The sequence below is a fragment of the Mytilus trossulus genome, chromosome 5 (assembly GCF_036588685.1).
Source record: "Mytilus trossulus isolate FHL-02 chromosome 5, PNRI_Mtr1.1.1.hap1, whole genome shotgun sequence".
Taxonomy (NCBI): Eukaryota; Metazoa; Mollusca; class Bivalvia; order Mytilida; family Mytilidae; genus Mytilus; species Mytilus trossulus.
The window spans coordinates 23,205,068-23,226,519 of NC_086377.1; the positions used below are offsets into that span (position 1 = coordinate 23,205,068).

General features: G+C 32.7%; 1 protein-coding gene across 1 annotated transcript; it reads right to left on the bottom strand.

The window, feature by feature from the left end:
- Positions 1–754: 754 nt before the first annotated feature.
- LOC134718673 (centrin-3) lies at positions 755–19,900 on the bottom strand. Its single transcript, XM_063581329.1, has 6 exons — positions 19,785–19,900; positions 16,867–17,002; positions 15,727–15,841; positions 7,187–7,301; positions 5,366–5,442; positions 755–1,846 (listed from the first exon to the last, which is right to left on the bottom strand). The coding sequence occupies exons 1-6, from the start codon at positions 19,799–19,801 to the stop codon at positions 1,803–1,805; spliced, it is 504 nt and encodes a 167-aa protein (XP_063437399.1). The 5' UTR covers positions 19,802–19,900; the 3' UTR covers positions 755–1,802.
- Positions 19,901–21,452: the final 1,552 nt, after the last annotated feature.

The window sequence follows — 21,452 nt, forward strand, 5'->3', positions numbered from 1 at the left end:
ATAAAGTACAGACTAAGACAGTTACAAATTTTCATTTTCCTGCCAAACTATAATAGACAGGAAAAAAATACCTGAATCAATAACCTGCATCACCACTACGGAGTGCTTCAAGGAGAAACTCACTAGAAAGATGCTCCTTGACACTTACAAACACCTACATGTTAAATATGTATCTTGTTTTTATCTTATACTAAAAATAAAAAATTGAAAAATATTACTTACATAAAATTATACATTTGTATATATATAAATATATTTTTAATCATTAACAATATCATTAAACCAGGCATGCGCCAGAAAGTAATCATCAACCAGTTGATGTTTTTCTGTATATTAAGCAGACCATTTGATTGACACAAAGCTTAAAAGTTTTTGGTTGGGTTTGTGATGCTTATTCATTAAATTTCTCTGTTGTGTCATGTGTTCTATTGTTTGTCTTTCTCATTTTCAGCCAGGTGTTATCAGTTTATTTTCAATTTATGAGTGACTGTGCCCTCTGGTATATTTCATCCCTCTTTGTTGATTCAAGCATCACCAGGCGGGTGTTTTGTTTAAAAGACAAAACACCCGCCTGGTGCAACAAAATTTCAATCCTGGTATCTTATCTGGCACTTTTTCTGATCTTTATTTCAATGGTCCTTAAAAATCAGAACAACTTTACTTTCTCTTTGAAACTTGCAGTGGGATATAAATGAATCAGACACTAATTGTACATTTATACCAATAACTCTAAATAAAGTAAATACAAATCATATAATTCTTAATAATTTTATTATTTAATATGGAAACTAGCAATCCATTATATAAAAATATTTAAATAAAATACAAATATTCACAAATATCTCTTTCACACCAACAGGTGTTACAATGAATAATACAATTGATCTTTAAAAATAAAGATGGAGAAAAAACAGATTTGAATATGTAAATTAAAAAAAAAGTGAACTAGAAAAAAATGTATCAGCAGTAAACTTTAGTGGAAATATCAAAGGAACGTGACAGCACTTAAAGAAAGAAAAAGACAACTGACATCTACAACATGTAAAAGCTTCAACAGTAGCTCAATCTTACTAACTTAAAATTATCCCTGAAACAGCATAACTTCTCTAACAATAACTATATATCCTTTCAACTTAACTTGTTTTCATGAATTTTGATACAAGATGAGAGCATTATAAAAGTCGCAAGAAAAGCAAATGTTTTATGCAATTTTTAAATCAAAGAATAAAGAATTAATACATGAGTGCTTTTACATTACACCATAAAGAGTTCATGCAAAAGAAATTGTTTTAATTTTTATAAATTAAGGAGCAACTCTATCAATATCTTAAAATATATAAATTTAAAATGAAATAGTGTCACAATATTGATCGTAGCATGCTGGTTTCTATATATAGAAATATTACATATTTTCTCCATGTCAATCAATGAAAATTTTGCTGGAATGTAAAATAGTGTAATTTGATCTTCATTCTTACCAATGCATAATAAACTGAACACAATATCCATGAGTCTGTAATGAAGTTGTCACAGGACATTTGTAAAATGAAATGATGATCACATATTTATACTAAATGCACATCTGTACAAATGTTCATCTGATTTTTTTATGTATCCATAAATGAACATGTGTACAAATGTTTACCAATACTAAATGCATATCTGCACAAACGTTCATCTGTTGTTTTGTACCAATACTAAACATGCTAAATGCACATTTGTAAAATTGTTTACATTTATTGTTTTATGTATCTTGTAATAAATGCACATCTGTCATGTCTGTACTTATTTGGTCTGTTGTCTTATGTATCTCCTGTCATTATGGCAATAAACTCGTCTTCATTTACTGAAATATAAAGATAGTGAAAATTACTTTCTGAACAATTCATTTACAACTAGAACACACCCGCGAAATCGCGGGTATATACAGCTTGTGGACTGTTGTATGAAGATTTTTTGGTAAAAGATAGTATGTATGGGAAATTTCATGAAAGGTATCAACAGCCTTCTTCCTTGTTCAAAAGTGCGATATTTGTTTCCTATCTGTTAAATTCAAATATTTTCGTGTGTCTGGCCTCAGAACACAATTATTCTTCTCCTTTGCTACAATGCTGCTTTTGGTAAAAGTCAAATAAAATTAACAATTTGCACCGTTTCAAACATGAAATAAATCTAACTGCTTATATATAGACCATTATTAGTCTAATAAAATATGCTTCTAGGACAATCCGTCAGTGTCTTTTTTTTCTTTTGAGAGCCTTATGAAGATGTCAATGGTAGGATATGCATTATGTATAAATGACTAAGGCTAATTTGAGGGGTCTGTCCGTCCGTACGTTCGCTCGTTCGTCCGTCCGTCCGTCCATGTCTGTCCCGCTTCTGGTTAAAGTTTTTGGTCGAGGTAGTTTTAGATGAAGTTAAGCATGTTTTACTTATTTTAATATATATATGCAAGTGGTATGACCCCTTAAGTAGTAAACATTTTAAAGAAAACAGAAGACAGCATGTTTTACTTATTTTAATATATATGCAAGTGGTATGACCCCTTAAGTAGTAAACATTTCAAAGAAAACAGTAGACAGAATCAGGGCAGACATTCTATACTAACATAGAAGTCCCTGACAGAATACAGATAGTCTCTATATATTAAAGTAGTATAATCGTAGTTAACATGTCGATAAACGCGAAAAATAATTATCTTCTCTAAGGAGGTATAATAGTTGTGGTTCTTGCGATCTAAATACCGTGATATGAAACGCGAAAAATAATTGTACTCTCTAAGGAGGTATAATATTTGTGATTATTGCGATCTTAACACCATGATATGGAGAACGCTCTGAATGGCTTATTTTTTTCTCCATTTTTGTTATGCATCATACGATTGGTTGTACTTGTGTCAAATATTTTACTTATTTTAATATATATATATATATATATATATATATATATATATATATACAACTGGTATGACCCCTTTAAAAAAAATAGTAAACATTTCAAAGAAAACAGAAGACAGAATACAGAGAGTCTCAATATATTAAAGTATGATAATCGTAGTTTACATATAGATAAACGCGAAAAATAATTATTGTCCTTTATAAGGAGATATAATAGTTGTGGTTCATACGATCTACGTTGCTATGGAGAACGCTCTGATTGGCTTATTTATTTTTCATATTTAGTTATCTATCATACGATTGGTTGTGTTTGTGCATCTTTCAAACTGGAAATCTAATCTATGACTAAAAGTTAGTCCGATGACGGAATCATATCCGGACTCCTTTTTTGTCGTTTTTCTCCCAAAATAACTCAATCTGAATTCTCATAAGAATGGATGACAAATGCGACTATGCATGTTACCTATAGGACACAGAGGCATGATGATTGATTTATTGTGGAAGGAAGAGAAGCGACACCAAAAATGAGGTCTTCTCGTTTAATAGTATAGATATTTACAGCAAATATAATAAAGAGCTGTGCCAGGAGTACAAGAAGTTTCATAACTTGTGTTATATCACAAATTTATTTAAAATTAAGGGGAGTTAATTAAATAGATATAAACTAGTCACCAAAGTTTCATGAAAACTGTCTGCAACTTGAAAATCAGACTTTATTAAATGAATATAACTGCATATTTCGAAACATATAATCTTAATTTAAATAAAAATGAAAGGGTGCTCACATCAATAGATATAAACCAGTAACTAAAGTTTCATAATTACTGCTTAAAGCATTATTAAGTTATTGTTTAAAACTTGAAATTCCACCTTTTTAAAAGAACAAAACCCCATAACTTGTGAAACTAAAATCTTATTAAATTTATAAAATTTAATAAGCAGCTCATGTCAATAGATATAAACCAGTCATCAAATTTTAAAAAAAAATTGCACAAAGCATTACTGAGTTATTGTTTGAAAACTCATTTATTTTTATTTTAGATGAATAAAACCCCACAACTTGGAAACTTAACATCCAAAATTTATAAACATCAATAGGGGGCTGCTTATGTCAATAGATATAAACAATTCATCACCGTTTCCTGCAAATTGGTTAAAGAGTTTTTTAATTTTATAATGAGTATGTTGACAAAAAACTGACAGTTGGGTAGATGGACAGATGGAGGGAACGACAAAAATAACCATAATTCATCCTGTAAACAGGCATATAAAAATAAGACATGGTATGGTTGCCAATGAGACAACTGCCTACCAAAAGATATAGGTGTACACAATTATAGGTCACAATACAACCATCAACAATAAAAAAAACCCACTCATACTGAATTACAAAAATTATGAAAGAAAGAAAATTTAAGATCAATTAATAGCAATCCACAATAGTCATGTTGAGGTCAAGACTGGGATTTTAAGGTAGTATCTAACACTACAGGGAGATTACTCTGTAAAATCAACTAAATGTTTTAATTACGTTGTGTTGTAAAGGGACTTTTAAGCTTCTCAATGATCAAAATTGTTGTTTGTCAAACTGCTATATAACCAGTATAATTTTTCTGACAAAAACGGTTGGTTAATTTTTTTTGAAATTTTAATATACTAGTTAAAGGGTCAAATTAAATACTTTGTCAAAATTTTATGAAAATTAAACAAGCCAAATTAATTTTCGTGAAAGTGTTGGGTACCACCTTAACAGTAGACAAATAGTGTGTTTTATTTTAGCTATTCTTAAATTATTTTAGCATTGACATTGATGAAAGTTACAAACATGATGGTCATCATGGAGATCCAGAAATTTTTTTGATTTTCAAACTCATTGAGAATTCAACCAATCAAAATACTAGAAAAGGTGCTTCAAGCACACATTTTTTACTCTAAAGTACTGGGTAAAGTTTTACAACCATAGGCTAGATGCTTTAAGATGGTACCTAACACTACAGGGAGATAACTCTGTAAAATCAGCTAAACATTTTAATCACATTGTGATGTTAAGGGAATATCAACATGAAGCTTCTAAATGATCAAAAATGCTATATAACCAGTGTAATTTTTCTGAAAAAATGGTTGGTTCAAATTTTTTCAAATTTTCATATTTTTGTCAAAGGGTGGAAGTTAATAGTTTGTCAAAATTTTATGAAAATTAAAAAAGCCAAATTAATTTTAGTGAAGGTGTTGGGTACCACCTTAATTTCAGAAAATATTGTGTGCATTTATTATTATGATTTTTTAACACTGAATATAATTGAGACACTAGAATTTATGATTTCAGCTTAATCTCTTAATTAAGATGTGTGTATCAGATATCAGAATGTGAATCCTTATTATTGCAATACTCATCAAGTCCAAATATTGGCAATTATCTAAACTACCCATACATTTGAAAAGACAAATGCCTTTAATAAAATACGAACTTTCACCGTCTCCATCTCTATCAAACTCATCAATCATTGCTCGCAGCTCTTCATCTGTCATATTTTCTCCTAATTCTCTACAATATAATCAAGAATACTTCAAAATAGATGTACATTATATCTTATCGTATAAGTGACTTTGTGAAAACGCCTGTACCAAGCTTAAATCAGGAATATAACATTTGTTTTCCTTTCACTTAAAGCATTTAAGCTTTCGATTTTGCCATTTGATTAGGGAATTTCCTTTTGGAATTTTCCTCTGAGTTCAGTATTTTTTGTAATTTTATTTTTTTCTGTTATTTGGTCTGGTTGTCATGGTTGTTGTCTCTTTGACATATTCCTCGTGTCCATTCTCAATTTAGTTGAATACTACCACATAAGTCTGTGATCCTTGTACAACCTTGGGTACATGTCACTAATTATATAAGGCTAAAGGAGAGTATTGTCTGGAAATTGTAAGTTCTAACTATTTCTTTTGGTGACCTGGGCTAGTTCAGACTTTATGTACTGACCTTACTCGCAAACATTTAGCAAAGTTTTATTCATTTTATATATTATAAAAAGTAAGCATTATAAGTTAAACCCCGCCGCATTTTTGCACCTGTCCCAAGTCAGAAGCCTCTGGCCTTTGTTAGTCTTGTATTATTTTGATTTTAGTTTCTTGTGTACAATTTGGAAATTAGTATGGCGTTCATTATCACTGGACTAGTATATATTTGTTTAGGGGCCAGCTAAAGGACGCCTCCAGGTGCGGGAATTTCACGCTACATTGATGACCTGTTGGTGACCTTCTGCTGTTGTTATTTATTTGGTCTGGTTGTTGTCTCTTTGACACATTCCCCATTTCCATTCTCAATTTTATTATAAGTGGATAAAACATCTCATAAATATTCATGTGATATTGCAGAGGTCATTACAGACAAATTAAATAGGTCTGTGTTTGCAGGTAAAAACAATGTAATCAAAGTCCAATTTTGTTACTCCAAATAATTGGTTTTATTAAAAATTTGTAATAAAGGTTTTCTTATCAGGAAATGTGCAACAAATCTAACCTAATAAAGAGAAAGATCTTATTCTAAAAATTATTTTGTCCACTACACATATTTGATGATCAATACATTTAGGTATGATGACAAAATAGGACTCTTGCACTTCTGAGTTTTACTGTAGATTTTGATGTGTGTTAGTTTCAAGAGGTGTGAAAACAAGGAGGGGGGTTGAGATCTTACTAAACATGTTTAACTTCACTGCATTTTTCACCTGTCCCCAGTCAAGGGCATCTGTTCAATAGTCTTGTATGATTTTTATTTTTAATTTTAGTTCATTTATATATTTCAGAGTTTAGTATGACGTCCATTATTATGAAAATATTACACATTTTTGTTTAGGGCATGAAAAATTGATTGTTGGTTTCCCCTAACACAAAGACCCGGCAGGCAGGCTATTTTTTTTTTATTTTTTTTTTATCATGCTTTATTTTATATCTATATGTTTTGTTTCTATAGCGGAACTATGTGATCTTGCATATTTCCAACACTTTTAGTTGTCTGCAAAAAAAATTTTTTTTTTATTTTTCTTTACAGAAAAATTAAATAAGTCGGTTTAAAAATGACCCGGTCAGGTATGGGGAAACCATCAATTATTTTTCCATGGCCTAATGGGGTCAGCAGATGTACAACTCCAGGTGCGTCCTTTTCTCCCTGTGTTGAAGAACCATTGTTTGCTCAATCTGTTTTCTGCTGTTTGGTTGGGTTGTTGTCTCTTTGGCACATTCCCCTTTTCATTCTCTATTTAATGACAAGAAAATAGGACTATAATTACCTAGCCACTCTTCTTAGATTTCGTAAACTAATTTTCCCTGATGTATCATCATCAAATAGTTTAAATGCTTTTATTATCTCCTCTTGTGGGTCTCTTTCTAACATCATGTCAGTCACTGGAAATAGAAACATTCAATTTTGATAAATTATGGGCTATTTTAATATCAGTATTAGTGAATGCAAACTTCAATTTGGGTTAAAGGATCTAACTAAAAAAAATCAGAATGACCGCTTTCCAGGTGAAAAATAAACAATGTAATTTTTGTTCCTTTTGTGATAATTTTTCACATCTGTCAAAAACAAGTGTTGAAAGTCTTCACCATTTATTGATAATACATCAATCCTTTATCCTGCAATCCAGTTAACATAACACCCTATTAGATATTTTGAAATATTTAGTATATACCTATTAAATGTCCTATTAGTTATAATCCCATTGGTACATCAAATTGGTTGTTATAATTGCAATTCATGGAGTGTTATGTGAGGATCAGTATAAATCAGGGGTCGAAATTGGAGCTGGTCCGGTGGTCCGAGACCAGTAGAATTGGCGTCGGACCAGTAAATTTTGTCAGCTGGTGGTCCAGCGGACCAGTAGGAATTTGTCTATAAACTCACTTATAGAATTGCAGTATCGGTTTATTTGCAAACAAATTTACCTGAGAAATCAATGACACGCTACTTGGGATAGTAAGTATTTAAATTAATCAAGTTAATTAATATCTGGGGTGAGCGTCCTTTACAACAACACACAATGCAGAACTTTTTGGAAGGACCACTGGACACAAAAATAAACTAGAGGCTCCAAAGAGCCTGTGTCGCTCACCTTGGTCTATGTGAATGTTTAACAAAGGACGCATTTGAACTCATGACAAAATTGTGTTTTGGTGATGGTGATGTGTTTGTATATCTTACTTTACTGAACATTATTGCTGCTTACAATCATTCTATCTATATTGAACTTGGCCTAAGAGCTTCAGTGGAAAATGTTAGTTAAAATTTACAAATTTTATGAAAATTGTTAAAAATTGACTATAAAGGGCAATAACTCCTTATGGGGTCAATTGACCATTTAGGTCATGTTGACTTATTTTTAGGTCTTACTTTGCTGTACATTGTTTCCCTTTACAGTTTATCTCTATCTATAATAATATTCAAGATAATAACAAAAAACGGCAAAATTTCCTTAAAATGACTAATTCAGGGGCAGCAACCTAACAGCAATTTGTCCAATCCATCTGAAAATTTCATGGCAAATAGATCTTGACCTGATTAACAATTTTACTCCCTGTTAGATTTGCTCTAAATGCTTTGGTTTTTGAGTTATAAGCAAAAAACTGCATTTTACCCCTATGTTCTATTTTTAGCCATGGCGGCCATCTTTGTTGGTTGGCCGGGTCACGCCACACAATTTTTAAACTAGATACCCCAATGATGATTGCCGCCAAGTTTGTTTAAATTTGGCCTGGTAGTTTCAGAGTAGAAGATTTTTGTAAAAGATTACCAAGATTTACGAAAAATGGTTAAAAATTGAATATAAAAGACAATAACTCCTAAAGTGGTCAACTGACCATTTTGGTTATGTTGACTTATTTGTAGATCTTACTTTGCTGAACATTATTGCTGTTTACAGTTTATCTCTATCTATAATAATATTCAAGATAATAACAAAAAACAGCAAAATTTCCCTAAAATTACCAATTCAGGGGCAGCAACCCAACAACAGGTTGTCCGATTCATCTGAAAATTTTAGGGCAGTTAGATCTTGACCTGATGAACATTTTTACCCCACGTCAGATTTGCTCTAAATGCTTTGGTTTTTGAGTTATAAGCCAAAAACTGCATTTTACCCCTATGTTCTATTTTTAGCCGTGGCGGCCATCTTGGTTGGTTGGCGGGGTCACGCCACACAATTTTTAAACTAGATACCCCGATGATGATTATGGCCAAGTTTGGATTAATTTGGCCCAGCAGTTTCAGAGGAGAAGATTTTTGTAAAAATTAACGACGCCGGACGACACCGGACGCCAAGTGATGAGAAAAGCTCACTTGGCCCTTCGGGCCAGGTGAGCTAAAAAAGTGACATTCAAGAGGAAGATCGGAATAAAGTTTATAAAATTGACAAAAGGAAACTTAAATATAAAAAAGCTTTGGAAAAAGACCGCGAATTGTTAAATAATGTAGTCGATGGCAAGGTAATTAATAATGTAACATGTGAAAAAATTGTTCCGGCTATTGAAATGTGGAACATTTCTAGGCAGCGCTCCAGACAACCCAGTCAGGCAACCTATGGTCGTCGTGACGATTGTGATGATGTGGAAGAAAATGTTGACATTTTTGCTGTACTTGATCCTGATTTTGATAAAGAAAATAATTGAGATTATCAAATAAAAGTAAAAATTTATCATTTATATAAGTGTTCGTCAACTGAATGTCATTTTTCCAGGACCAGTATATTTTTCAGTCCACTGGTCGGGCTGGCCAGTACACAAAAAAGCTTAATATCAACCCCTGTAAATCATTTTGAATACTGTGAATTCAAAATTGCATTTTCATGGACATGATGGATATTTGATTTCGTGGTTTTTACAAAGTCTGGTATTCACGTAATAATAATGAATGTAAAGTATTAAATGTTGGGAGCATAGTCATAGATTTTGAAGATGTATAATAAAACAAGAGGCTCTAAAGAGCCTGTGTCGCTCACCTTGGTCTATGTGCATATTAAACAAAGGACACAAATGGATTCATGACAAAATTGTATTTTGGTGATGGTGATGTGTTTGAAGTTCTTACTTTACTGAATGATTTTGCTTCTTACAATTATATCTATCATGAACTTTGCCCATTAGTATCAGAGAACTATATTTGGTAAAAATTTACATAAATTTACCAAATTAATGAAAATTGTTAAAAATTGACTATAAAGGGCAATAACTCCTTAAGGGGTCAATTGACCATTTAGGTCATGTTGACTTATTTGTAGATCTTACTTTGCTGAACATTATTGCTGTTTACAGTTTATCGCTATCTATAATAGTATTCAAGATAACCAAAAACGGCACAATTTCTTTAAAAATTACCAATTGGAGGGCAGCAACCCAACAACCAGTTGTCCAATTCATCTGAAAAATTCAGGGCAGATAGATATTGACTTGATTGACAATTTAACTTCTTGTCAGATTTGCTCTAGATGCTTTGGTTTCATAGTTATAAGCAAAAAACTGCATTTTACCCCTATGTTCTATTTTTAGCCGTGGCGGCCATCTTGGTTGAATGGCCAGGTCATCGGACACATTTTTCAAACTAGATACCCCAAAGATGATTGTGGCCTAGTAGTTTCAGTGGAGATTTTGTAAAAGATTACTTAGATTTATGAAAAATGGTTAAAAATTGACTATAAAGGGCAATAACTCCTAAAGGGGTCATCTGACCATTTTGGTCATGTTGACTTATTTGTATATCTTACTTTGATGAACATTATTGCTGTTTACAATTTATCTCTATCTATAATAATATTCAAGATAATAACCAAAAACAGCAAAATTTCCTCAAAAGCACCAATTCAGGGGCAGCAACCCAACAACCGATTGACCGATTCATCTGAAAATTTCAGGGCAGATAGTTCTTGACCTGATAAACATTTTTATCCCATGTCAGATTTCCTCAAAATGCTTTGGTTTTTGAGTTATAAGCCAAAAACTGCATTTTACCCCTATGTTCTATTTTTAGCGGTGGCGGCCATCTTGGTTGGTTGACCAGTTCACGCCACACATTTTTTATACTAGACTTATTTGTAGATCTTACTTTGCTGAACATTATTGCTGTTTACAGTTTATCTCTATCTATAATAATATTCAAGATAATAACCAAAAACAGCAAAATTTCCTCAAAATTACCAATTCAGGGGCAGCAACCCAACAACCGATTGACCGATTCATCTGAAAATTTTAGGGCAGATAGATCTTGACCTGATAAACATTTTTATCCCATGTCAGATTTCCTCAAAATGCTTTGGTTTTTGAGTTATAAGCCAAAAACTGCATTTTACCCCTTTGTTCTATTTTTAGCCGTGGCGGCCATCTTGGTTGGTTGACCAGGTCACGCCACACATTTTTTAAACTAGATACCCCAAAGATGATTGTGGCCAAGTTTGTTTAAATTTGGCCTGGTAGTTTCAGAGTAGAAGATTTTTGTAAAAGATTACCAAGATTTACGAAAAATGGTTAAAAATTGAATATAAAAGACAATAACTCCTAAAGTGGTCAACTGACCATTTTGGTTATGTTGACTTATTTGTAGATCTTACTTTGCTGAACATTATTGCTGTTTACAGTTTATCTCTATCTATAATAATATTCAAGATAATAACAAAAAACAGCAAAATTTCCCTAAAATTACCAATTCAGGGGCAGCAACCCAACAACAGGTTGTCCGATTCATCTGAAAATTTTAGAGCAGTTAGATCTTGACCTGATGAACATTTTTACCCCACGTCAGATTTGCTCTAAATGCTTTGGTTTTTGAGTTATAAGCCAAAAACTGCATTTTACCCCTATGTTCTATTTTTAGCCGTGGCGGCCATCTTGGTTGGTTGGCGGGGTCACGCCACACAATTTTTAAACTAGATACCCCGATGATGATTATGGCCAAGTTTGGATTAATTTGGCCCAGCAGTTTCAGAGGAGAAGATTTTTGTAAAAGTTAACGACGCCGGACGACACCGGACGCCAAGTGATGAGAAAAGCTCACTTGGCCCTTCGGGCCAGGTGAGCTAAAAAAGTGACATTCAAGAGGAAGATCGGAATAAAGTTTATAAAAATTGACAAAAGGAAACTTAAATATAAAAAAGCTTTGGAAAAAGACCGCGAATTGTTAAATAATGTAGTCGATGGCAAGGTAATTAATAATGTAACATGTGAAAAAATTGTTCCGGCTATTGAAATGTGGAACATTTCTAGGCAGCGCTCCAGACAACCCAGTCAGGCAACCTATGGTCGTCGTGACGATTGTGATGATGTGGAAGAAAATGTTGACATTTTTGCTGTACTTGATCCTGATTTTGATAAAGAAAATAATTGAGATTATCAAATAAAAGTAAAAATTTATCATTTATATAAGTGTTCGTCAACTGAATGTCATTTTTCCAGGACCAGTATATTTTTCAGTCCACTGGTCGGGCTGGCCAGTACACAAAAAAGCTTAATATCAACCCCTGTAAATCATTTTGAATACTGTGAATTCAAAATTGCATTTTCATGGACATGATGGATATTTGATTTCGTGGTTTTTACAAAGTCTGGTATTCACGTAATAATAATGAATGTAAAGTATTAAATGTTGGGAGCATAGTCATAGATTTTGAAGATGTATAATAAAACAAGAGGCTCTAAAGAGCCTGTGTCGCTCACCTTGGTCTATGTGCATATTAAACAAAGGACACAAATGGATTCATGACAAAATTGTATTTTGGTGATGGTGATGTGTTTGAAGTTCTTACTTTACTGAATGATTTTGCTTCTTACAATTATATCTATCATGAACTTTGCCCATTAGTATCAGAGAACTATATTTGGTAAAAATTTACATAAATTTACCAAATTAATGAAAATTGTTAAAAATTGACTATAAAGGGCAATAACTCCTTAAGGGGTCAATTGACCATTTAGGTCATGTTGACTTATTTGTAGATCTTACTTTGCTGAACATTATTGCTGTTTACAGTTTATCGCTATCTATAATAGTATTCAAGATAACCAAAAACGGCACAATTTCTTTAAAAATTACCAATTGGAGGGCAGCAACCCAACAACCAGTTGTCCAATTCATCTGAAAAATTCAGGGCAGATAGATATTGACTTGATTGACAATTTAACTTCTTGTCAGATTTGCTCTAGATGCTTTGGTTTCATAGTTATAAGCAAAAAACTGCATTTTACCCCTATGTTCTATTTTTAGCCGTGGCGGCCATCTTGGTTGAATGGCCAGGTCATCTGACACATTTTTCAAACTAGATACCCCAAAGATGATTGTGGCCTAGTAGTTTCAGTGGAGATTTTGTAAAAGATTACTTAGATTTATGAAAAATGGTTAAAAATTGACTATAAAGGGCAATAACTCCTAAAGGGGTCATCTGACCATTTTGGTCATGTTGACTTATTTGTATATATCTTACTTTGATGAACATTATTGCTGTTTACAATTTATCTCTATCTATAATAATATTCAAGATAATAACCAAAAACAGCAAAATTTCCTCAAAAGCACCAATTCAGGGGCAGCAACCCAACAACCGATTGACCGATTCATCTGAAAATTTCAGGGCAGATAGTTCTTGACCTGATAAACATTTTTATCCCATGTCAGATTTCCTCAAAATGCTTTGGTTTTTGAGTTATAAGCCAAAAACTGCATTTTACCCCTATGTTCTATTTTTAGCGGTGGCGGCCATCTTGGTTGGTTGACCAGTTCACGCCACACATTTTTTATACTAGACTTATTTGTAGATCTTACTTTGCTGAACATTATTGCTGTTTACAGTTTATCTCTATCTATAATAATATTCAAGATAATAACCAAAAACAGCAAAATTTCCTCAAAATTACCAATTCAGGGGCAGCAACCCAACAACCGATTGACCGATTCATCTGAAAATTTTAGGGCAGATAGATCTTGACCTGATAAACATTTTTATCCCATGTCAGATTTCCTCAAAATGCTTTGGTTTTTGAGTTATAAGCCAAAAACTGCATTTTACCCCTTTGTTCTATTTTTAGCCGTGGCGGCCATCTTGGTTGGTTGACCAGGTCACGCCACACATTTTTTAAACTAGATACCCCAAAGATGATTGTGGCCAAGTTTGGATTAATTTGGCCAAGTAGTTTCAGAGGAGAAGATTTTTGTAAAAGATTACTTTAATTAACGAAAAATGGTTAAAAATTGACTATAAAGGGCAATAACTCCTAAACGGGTCAACTGACCATTTTGGTCATGTTGACTTATTTGTAGATCTTACTTTGCTGAACATTATTGCTGTTTACAGTTTATCTCTAACTATAATAATATTCAAGATAATAACCAAAAACAGCAAAATTTCTTCAAAATTACCAATTCAGGGGCAGCAACCCAACAACCGATTGACCGATTCATCTGAAAATTTCAGGGCAGATAGATCTTGACCTGATAAACATTTTTACCCCCGTGTCAGATTTGCTCTAAATGCTTTGGTTTTTGAATTATAAGCCAAAAACTGCATTTTACCCCTATGTTCTATTTTTAGCCATGGCGGCCATCTTGGTTGGTTGACCAGGTCACGCCACACATTTTTTAAACTAAATACCCCAAAGATGATTGTGGCCAAGTTTGGATTAATTTGGCCAAGTAGTTTCAGAGGAGAAGATTTTTGTAAAAGATTACTTTAATTAACGAAAAATGGTTAAAAATTGACTATAAAGGGCAATAACTCCTAAACGGGTCAACTGACCATTTTGGTCATGTTGACTTATTTGTAGATCTTACTTTGCTGAACATTATTGCTGTTTACAGTTTATCTCTAACTATAATAATATTCAAGATAATAACCAAAAACAGCAAAATTTCTTCAAAATTACCAATTCAGGGGCAGCAACCCAACAACCGATTGACCGATTCATCTGAAAATTTCAGGGCAGATAGATCTTGACCTGATAAACATTTTTACCCCGTGTCAGATTTGCTCTAAATGCTTTGGTTTTTGAATTATAAGCCAAAAACTGCATTTTACCCCTATGTTCTATTTTTAGCCATGGCGGCCATCTTGGTTGGTTGACCAGGTCACGCCACACATTTTTTAAACTAGATACCCCAAAGATGATTGTGGCCAAGTTTGGATTAATTTGGCCAAGTAGTTTCAGAGGAGAAGATTTTTGTAAAAGATTACTTTAATTAACGAAAAATGGTTAAAAATTGACTATAAAGGGCAATAACTCCTAAACGGGTCAACTGACCATTTTGGTCATGTTGACTTATTTGTAGATCTTACTTTGCTGAACATTATTGCTGTTTACAGTTTATCTCTAACTATAATAATATTAAAGATAATAACCAAAAACAGCAAAATTTCTTCAAAATTACCAATTCAGGGGCAGCAACCCAACAACCGATTGACCGATTCATCTGAAAATTTCAGGGCAGATAGATCTTGACCTGATAAACATTTTTACCCAATGTCAGATTTGCTCTAAATGCTTTGGTTTTTGAGTTATAAGGCAAAAACTGCATTTTACCCCTATGTTCTATTTTTAGCCGTGGCGGCCATCTTGGTTGGTTGACCGGGTCACGCCACACATTTTTTAAACTAGATACCCCAATGATGATTGTGGCCAAGTTTGATTTGATTTGGCCCAGTAGATTCAGAGGAGAAGATTTTTGTAAAAGCTAACGCCGGACGCCGGACGACGGACGCCGGACGCCGGACGACGGACGCCAAGTGATGAGAAAAGCTCACTTGGCCCTTTGGGCCAGGTGAGCTAATAAAAATGTGATACATGCTGATATACTTACTGACTTCATTAAAATCTTCAAATGAAATTTTACCAGTCCCTTCTCTGTCATAATCTCGTAAAATTTTTAACACATCTGCTTTCTTGACATCAAATCCAAGTGCTCTCATAGCAACCTTAACAATTAAGACAAAAAATTAAATCACATGAACTTTGCCAAATTTTATTTTACAAATATTGTTGATCATTGAGTCTGTTATATTACACATGTAGCATATAAAATTGAGAATGGAAATGGGGAATGTGTCAAAGAGACAACAACCCGACCAAATAAAAAAACAACAGCAGAAGGTCACCAACTGGTCTTCAATGTAGCGAGAAATTCCCACACCCGGAGGTGTCCTTCATGCATATATATACAAAGACATGTCATTGATAAAAACTATAGATGTTCACAAAGGAGTAGGTCCGGTAAGACCCCCTTTTGGCCCTAAAAAATAAGTTTTACAAAATTGTTAAAATGTAAACTTTTAGTAATTTATTGGACAGTTGAATGCTTCTGCTACATAAATATGGGCTGTTTTTGACACATGCACATATATCGGGTTGTAGCACCATTAAGTCATGCTAAATTACTGAAATCTTCAAAATTCTATCATTTTAGTTAAACATTAGACGGTTTCCGTGTAAAACGAAAGTGGCTGCATTCGTGTTCATCCTTAATATTGAAATGTAAGTTGTATTTTATGATAATACATATTATATATAAAGGTTGTGGATGAACTCGGATGCGGCCACATTCATTTTTGACAAAAACCATCGGAAAAGAGACGTTTTTTGGCATATTTGAGAGATTTTTCAAATTTGAGCTTGAATCCGATCGTTTTTAATGACTAAATTAATTAAAATCTTTCACAAAACCTAATTAAATCAAGTGAAATAGACACTTAAATGTTTAAAAAGTGGTCAAAATGTTTCGTCAGATGAAACTGAAATTTGAGGCCAAAATGGGTCCTTACCGGACCTACTCCTTTCTGTATTGAGCTTGCATTTAGTGTGTTAATTTTATAAATGAACAAGAAAACTACTTTCTGTATTGTTTATTCTAAAGACATGTTTTAATTTTATGATTACCTTGAGTTCATGATAATCTTTAGCTCTGTATTATTTATTCTAAAGACATGTTTTAATTTCATGTTACCTTGAGTTCATGATAATCTATAGCTCGGTCTTTATCTGTATCGAATAAATCAAATGCTTCTTTAATTTCTTGTTTCTGTTCTTCAGCTAATTCTCTTTTCTTCTTTTTCTTTGTCTTGTCTAAAGCAAATTCAGCTCTATAACAAAATTTAAACAGTTATTTATTGCATATACATGTACATGATATATAACATGATGATATAATGTCACAAGGGATTATAATGAGTGCTTAATCTTAACCAAACTAGTCAGGGCTATTCCAGAAAAAAATGTATGGGTGGTTGGAAGGCAGTTTTTGTCAGCACCCGCCACCTAGACAATCATAATTGAGAATTATAGTGTGAAAAGTTGCTCTGATACCCATCACTCATGTATTATTAATACAATGTGCCCCCCATACATTTTTTTCTGGAATAGCCTTATAATGCTCCAAATTATCAATTTTGATAACAATAAGGTCTAGTGAATAATATGCTGTCCTACATACATGACATATATGTAAGAGAATCTACAATTTTGGTATGTTCTTTTTGGAAGGTAAGCTGTACATATAAATGGAAGGATATTTTCTCCACAAAAGTATTGTATTAATGGAACTATAATACATGTACATGTATGATCATGTAATACATGTTTGAAAAAAATAAAAGAACTAAAGTTTAAACATGTCAAAGTTAACATGGTTAAATTTTTTGAAACTCAAATTTTGTAATACAGTGCATTCCGGTTATTTGGATAGCCTATTTGTCAGAAAAATTAAGAGTATGCTTATAACTGAATTCATGATTTAGGGCTGACGTCAGACCCAAAGTAAAGGAAAATTCGAGAATAAAACTTGAATCCAAACATTTCCCACAAACTGTTCATTATAAATTGTATTATGATGTTATATGATCTTGTTTTATATGTACATGTATTTTAGTAAATAATGTATAAAATATTGATGTTTGTTTGTGTAATTTTCTTTACTGTTGAAATAAAAATAGAACCATGTGTTGTGTTGTCAGTTAGTGATCTATAAACATGATAAATAGATCAAGTATAATTGCTTGATATCTGTGATCGTATGTTAAATATATCACCAGTCCTGATTTTTTAAGAAGACAATTACCAATATCCAAGGAAGTTACAATTTATTAAACAAGTGTATCCATGTTAATTTAAAGTGCTGTTGTACCGGAGAATCAATTTATGTGTATCTAATCAGTGAATTTGTTGTGTTTTCTTGTGTGAAGTTTGAAAGGGGCTCCTTCAGGCATTGCCAGGGATGAATAAATTAAAATAAGAAAAATAATTTAATTGTACTTTTAATCATTCATACAGATAAAATAAGAAAAGAGTGTAACATTTCAACATATAAAATATTTTATGTCATACAATCATGACAATAGCACAGTTTAATTTTCATAAAAGCACATATAATTGTCACAGCAATTGTCTCTACAGAGTTACAAAATAAATGTCACTATGGTATCCAGTAAACAAACTTGGTCATCTTCCATTGCCGTCTTGACTGTGCAAACATCTTTAGAATTTCGGCTTCCATCTTATAGTATATTGAGAAGTCAGTACATTGGTGTTCTTCCAAAGCACGGCGTAAACCAGCTAGATGTGTGTTAGCCTGGAAAAAATTCACGGGAAAGATGTTTTCTTCTGATTTGTCTTCGCTATCGGTATTATCTATTGGGTCAGAATTTCTCATAGGTTCGTCTTGTAGAAAAGATGAGGCGATGTCAGCGTTGTTTAGATCTCCAAAACATTCAGTGTTGTTATCGTGATGGACGAACTCAATGAACTCTTCTTCTGTCATGTTGGGTGGATTTTCAATATCGTTTACCTCAGCTGGGATAAGTTCTTCTTCATGAGTGATTTTGAAGCCAGCCTTTCTGAGGCAGTTCACAGTTGTAGTTGGTTTTACTTTCTTCCATGCATTTGTTGCCATATGCACAGCGTCTAGGAATGTGACTTTCTTGGCTATTTAGACAGCAGTAGCAGTTGTTGTATCTACATGTATCTCAGTCAATGTTTTCTTTACTAACTGACTTTGGTAATGTCCTTTAAAATTACGGATTATACCTTGGTCACATGGCTGAATTATTGCAGTGATATTTTGTGGTAGAAATTCAAGAACAACATCATGAACATGTTCAAGTCTATCAGCGGCATCTTTTGGGTGGGCACTACAATTGTCTACAAGCATTTATATATTTCGTTCTGACGGCACATATCTTTGTTCAAGTCTTTTTTTATATTTTGTAAGTGAATGTGATAGTGTAGTCCATGGTGCCCTGATAAAAAAAATACCTTGCTCTTTTTATAACTGCAGGAAACACTAGCCAATACTAACTAACTTATATACTTGTACAATGTACAAGTGACATAACCAACTTTAGAAAGAAGATGACATTGGATGATTGTGTAACGTCCAACAGAAATTGTCCAACAGAAATCGATGGGTCTCTGTGAAAACTGTCTTATTATAGGAAAATAAAGGTTGGCACCAGAAGTGACGAAGCAGCACATCTATTTTGGGTTTGGCAAATATCCACTTTTTGATATGGGACAAGCTCTGACGTCCCTTTGCCCCATCTTGTAAGGCAAAACAGCCGTTTGACGTCAGAGTAATCTCGGACTAGATGGTCCAATAATAAAAAATGTTTTACTTTTATTTTGTGTTGTTGTTGACATTAAATGCTATTTCCATAATCGAACAAAGTTTACAAGTCAATGGAACCACAATAACAATTTTGAAATAATCATATTTTGTAATCATCTCCTTTCACACATGAAATTCGACTTGTCAGAACTTGAAAGATTTGCAAATATTTTTGACTGTATACACGAAATTAAAACGTTTCACGTAGAATTTACTTTCAATTACAGTGCAATACAAATACTCGAAACCCGTGCACTCTGTACCTTAAAGCTAAACTCATGGCTAAGTTAGTTTTCTGAAGATTTTATAAAAAGCGGTTAAAAAGTACCGCTGGTCGTTGCTATCCCTGTTCGCTGATAATTCGTAACTGTTTCGTAAAGAAAACTGAAAAATATATACAACAATTATTCAATAAAATAGAAAAAAAACAAATATAAATATGTGTATTAAATATTAATCTAATAATATTAAGGAGAGGCAATTAAAATTTGAAAATACGAAAGAACGGTATATGTATTAAGTTGAGACATTTCGCCCCAAATAAACTCGTCCCCATTTTTGGAGGTCTACGCATCACTGTTGAGCCTACCCTTGTATTTTTGCCAAATTGGATGTCGTCTATAGAAAATCGTGTAATCTTAGACATATTAGATGTGATAAATTGATAATAATAATAATAAAAAAAAAACAAGAACACTTTTAGTATCAAAAAAATTAAAAATGGGGTGCGGGGGATTCTTATAACTTCTTTAAAAACGACTATCAAGAGCTGCATGCAGTAGTTTTCTGATTCTGTTATTCTTAAAGTTGATAAAACATAAAAAAAAAAAAAAAAAAAGTAGTTAATGGAATAATAAAGAGATTATAAAATTTGACAATATAGCTTGTTTATATTTGTTTCTTTTATTTTACATATTTTTTTAATTTATTCCTTTTTAGCTCACCTGGTTCGTCGCCGTCATCTGTCGTCGTTAACTTTTGCAAAAATCTTCCCACATATCTGAAACCAAAGCATTTAGAGCAAATCTGACAGGGTAAAATTGTTCAGCAGGTCAACATCTATTTGTTTTAAAAATTTTGACAAGCTACGATAAGCTTCAGAGAACGTACCCTAATTTCGTTCAAATTAAAAGTGACTAGCCATTAATTATTATACTATAATGCTATATTTTTAAAGTTTAAAACCTATATTTTTGTAAACAACAATAGATTTTCCAACTTACGCTGATATTATTCATGCTCTGTTGCTGTAACTACCTCAAGATTCGTGAAAAGGTCAGCCCTGACTTGAAAATGGCAGTTTTCAAACCTTTTTCTGCATTTTAAACTATGAGCGTACGTACGACCCACTATCATATTTATACCCTGAGACAATCTTTCAACACATATATGTTGATGCAGTTCAAATGTATGTAGCTAAGTTGTTGATAAGCGTTTAGTGACCTATAACTGAACTAACTTTTCATTTTCTAACTAAAATTGTTCACAAACAGACAAACTGCATTGCATTCAACTTAATTTGTTCAATAAAATGACTAATTGATTTGTAGTTGGCTTTAATTCAAACATGGTTTGCAGTTGCTAAGCAACACTTGTGTTGTTATGCTCAATACGGATTTTTTTTTTAAAGAATAATAAAAGATGTATATGAAAGAATATATATGGAATTAAACACCATATGGAGAGAAAAATCTTCAAACAACTGCTAAATTCATTGGCGTCAGAGGGGACAAGCACCCATTTTTTAACAGTTGCTAGGCAACATTTCTGTTGCTAAGGTTATTTTTAGGCATAGAGTACACGAAATCGAAGGGACTTTTCTTTTGTGACTTCAAGTTCTTCTTGGACAAAAATATTATTTGCAAATATTCAAATTTGTACTGATAAAGCAATTGATATGTGATAATTTTCATTCTTGATAAAAACCCTTG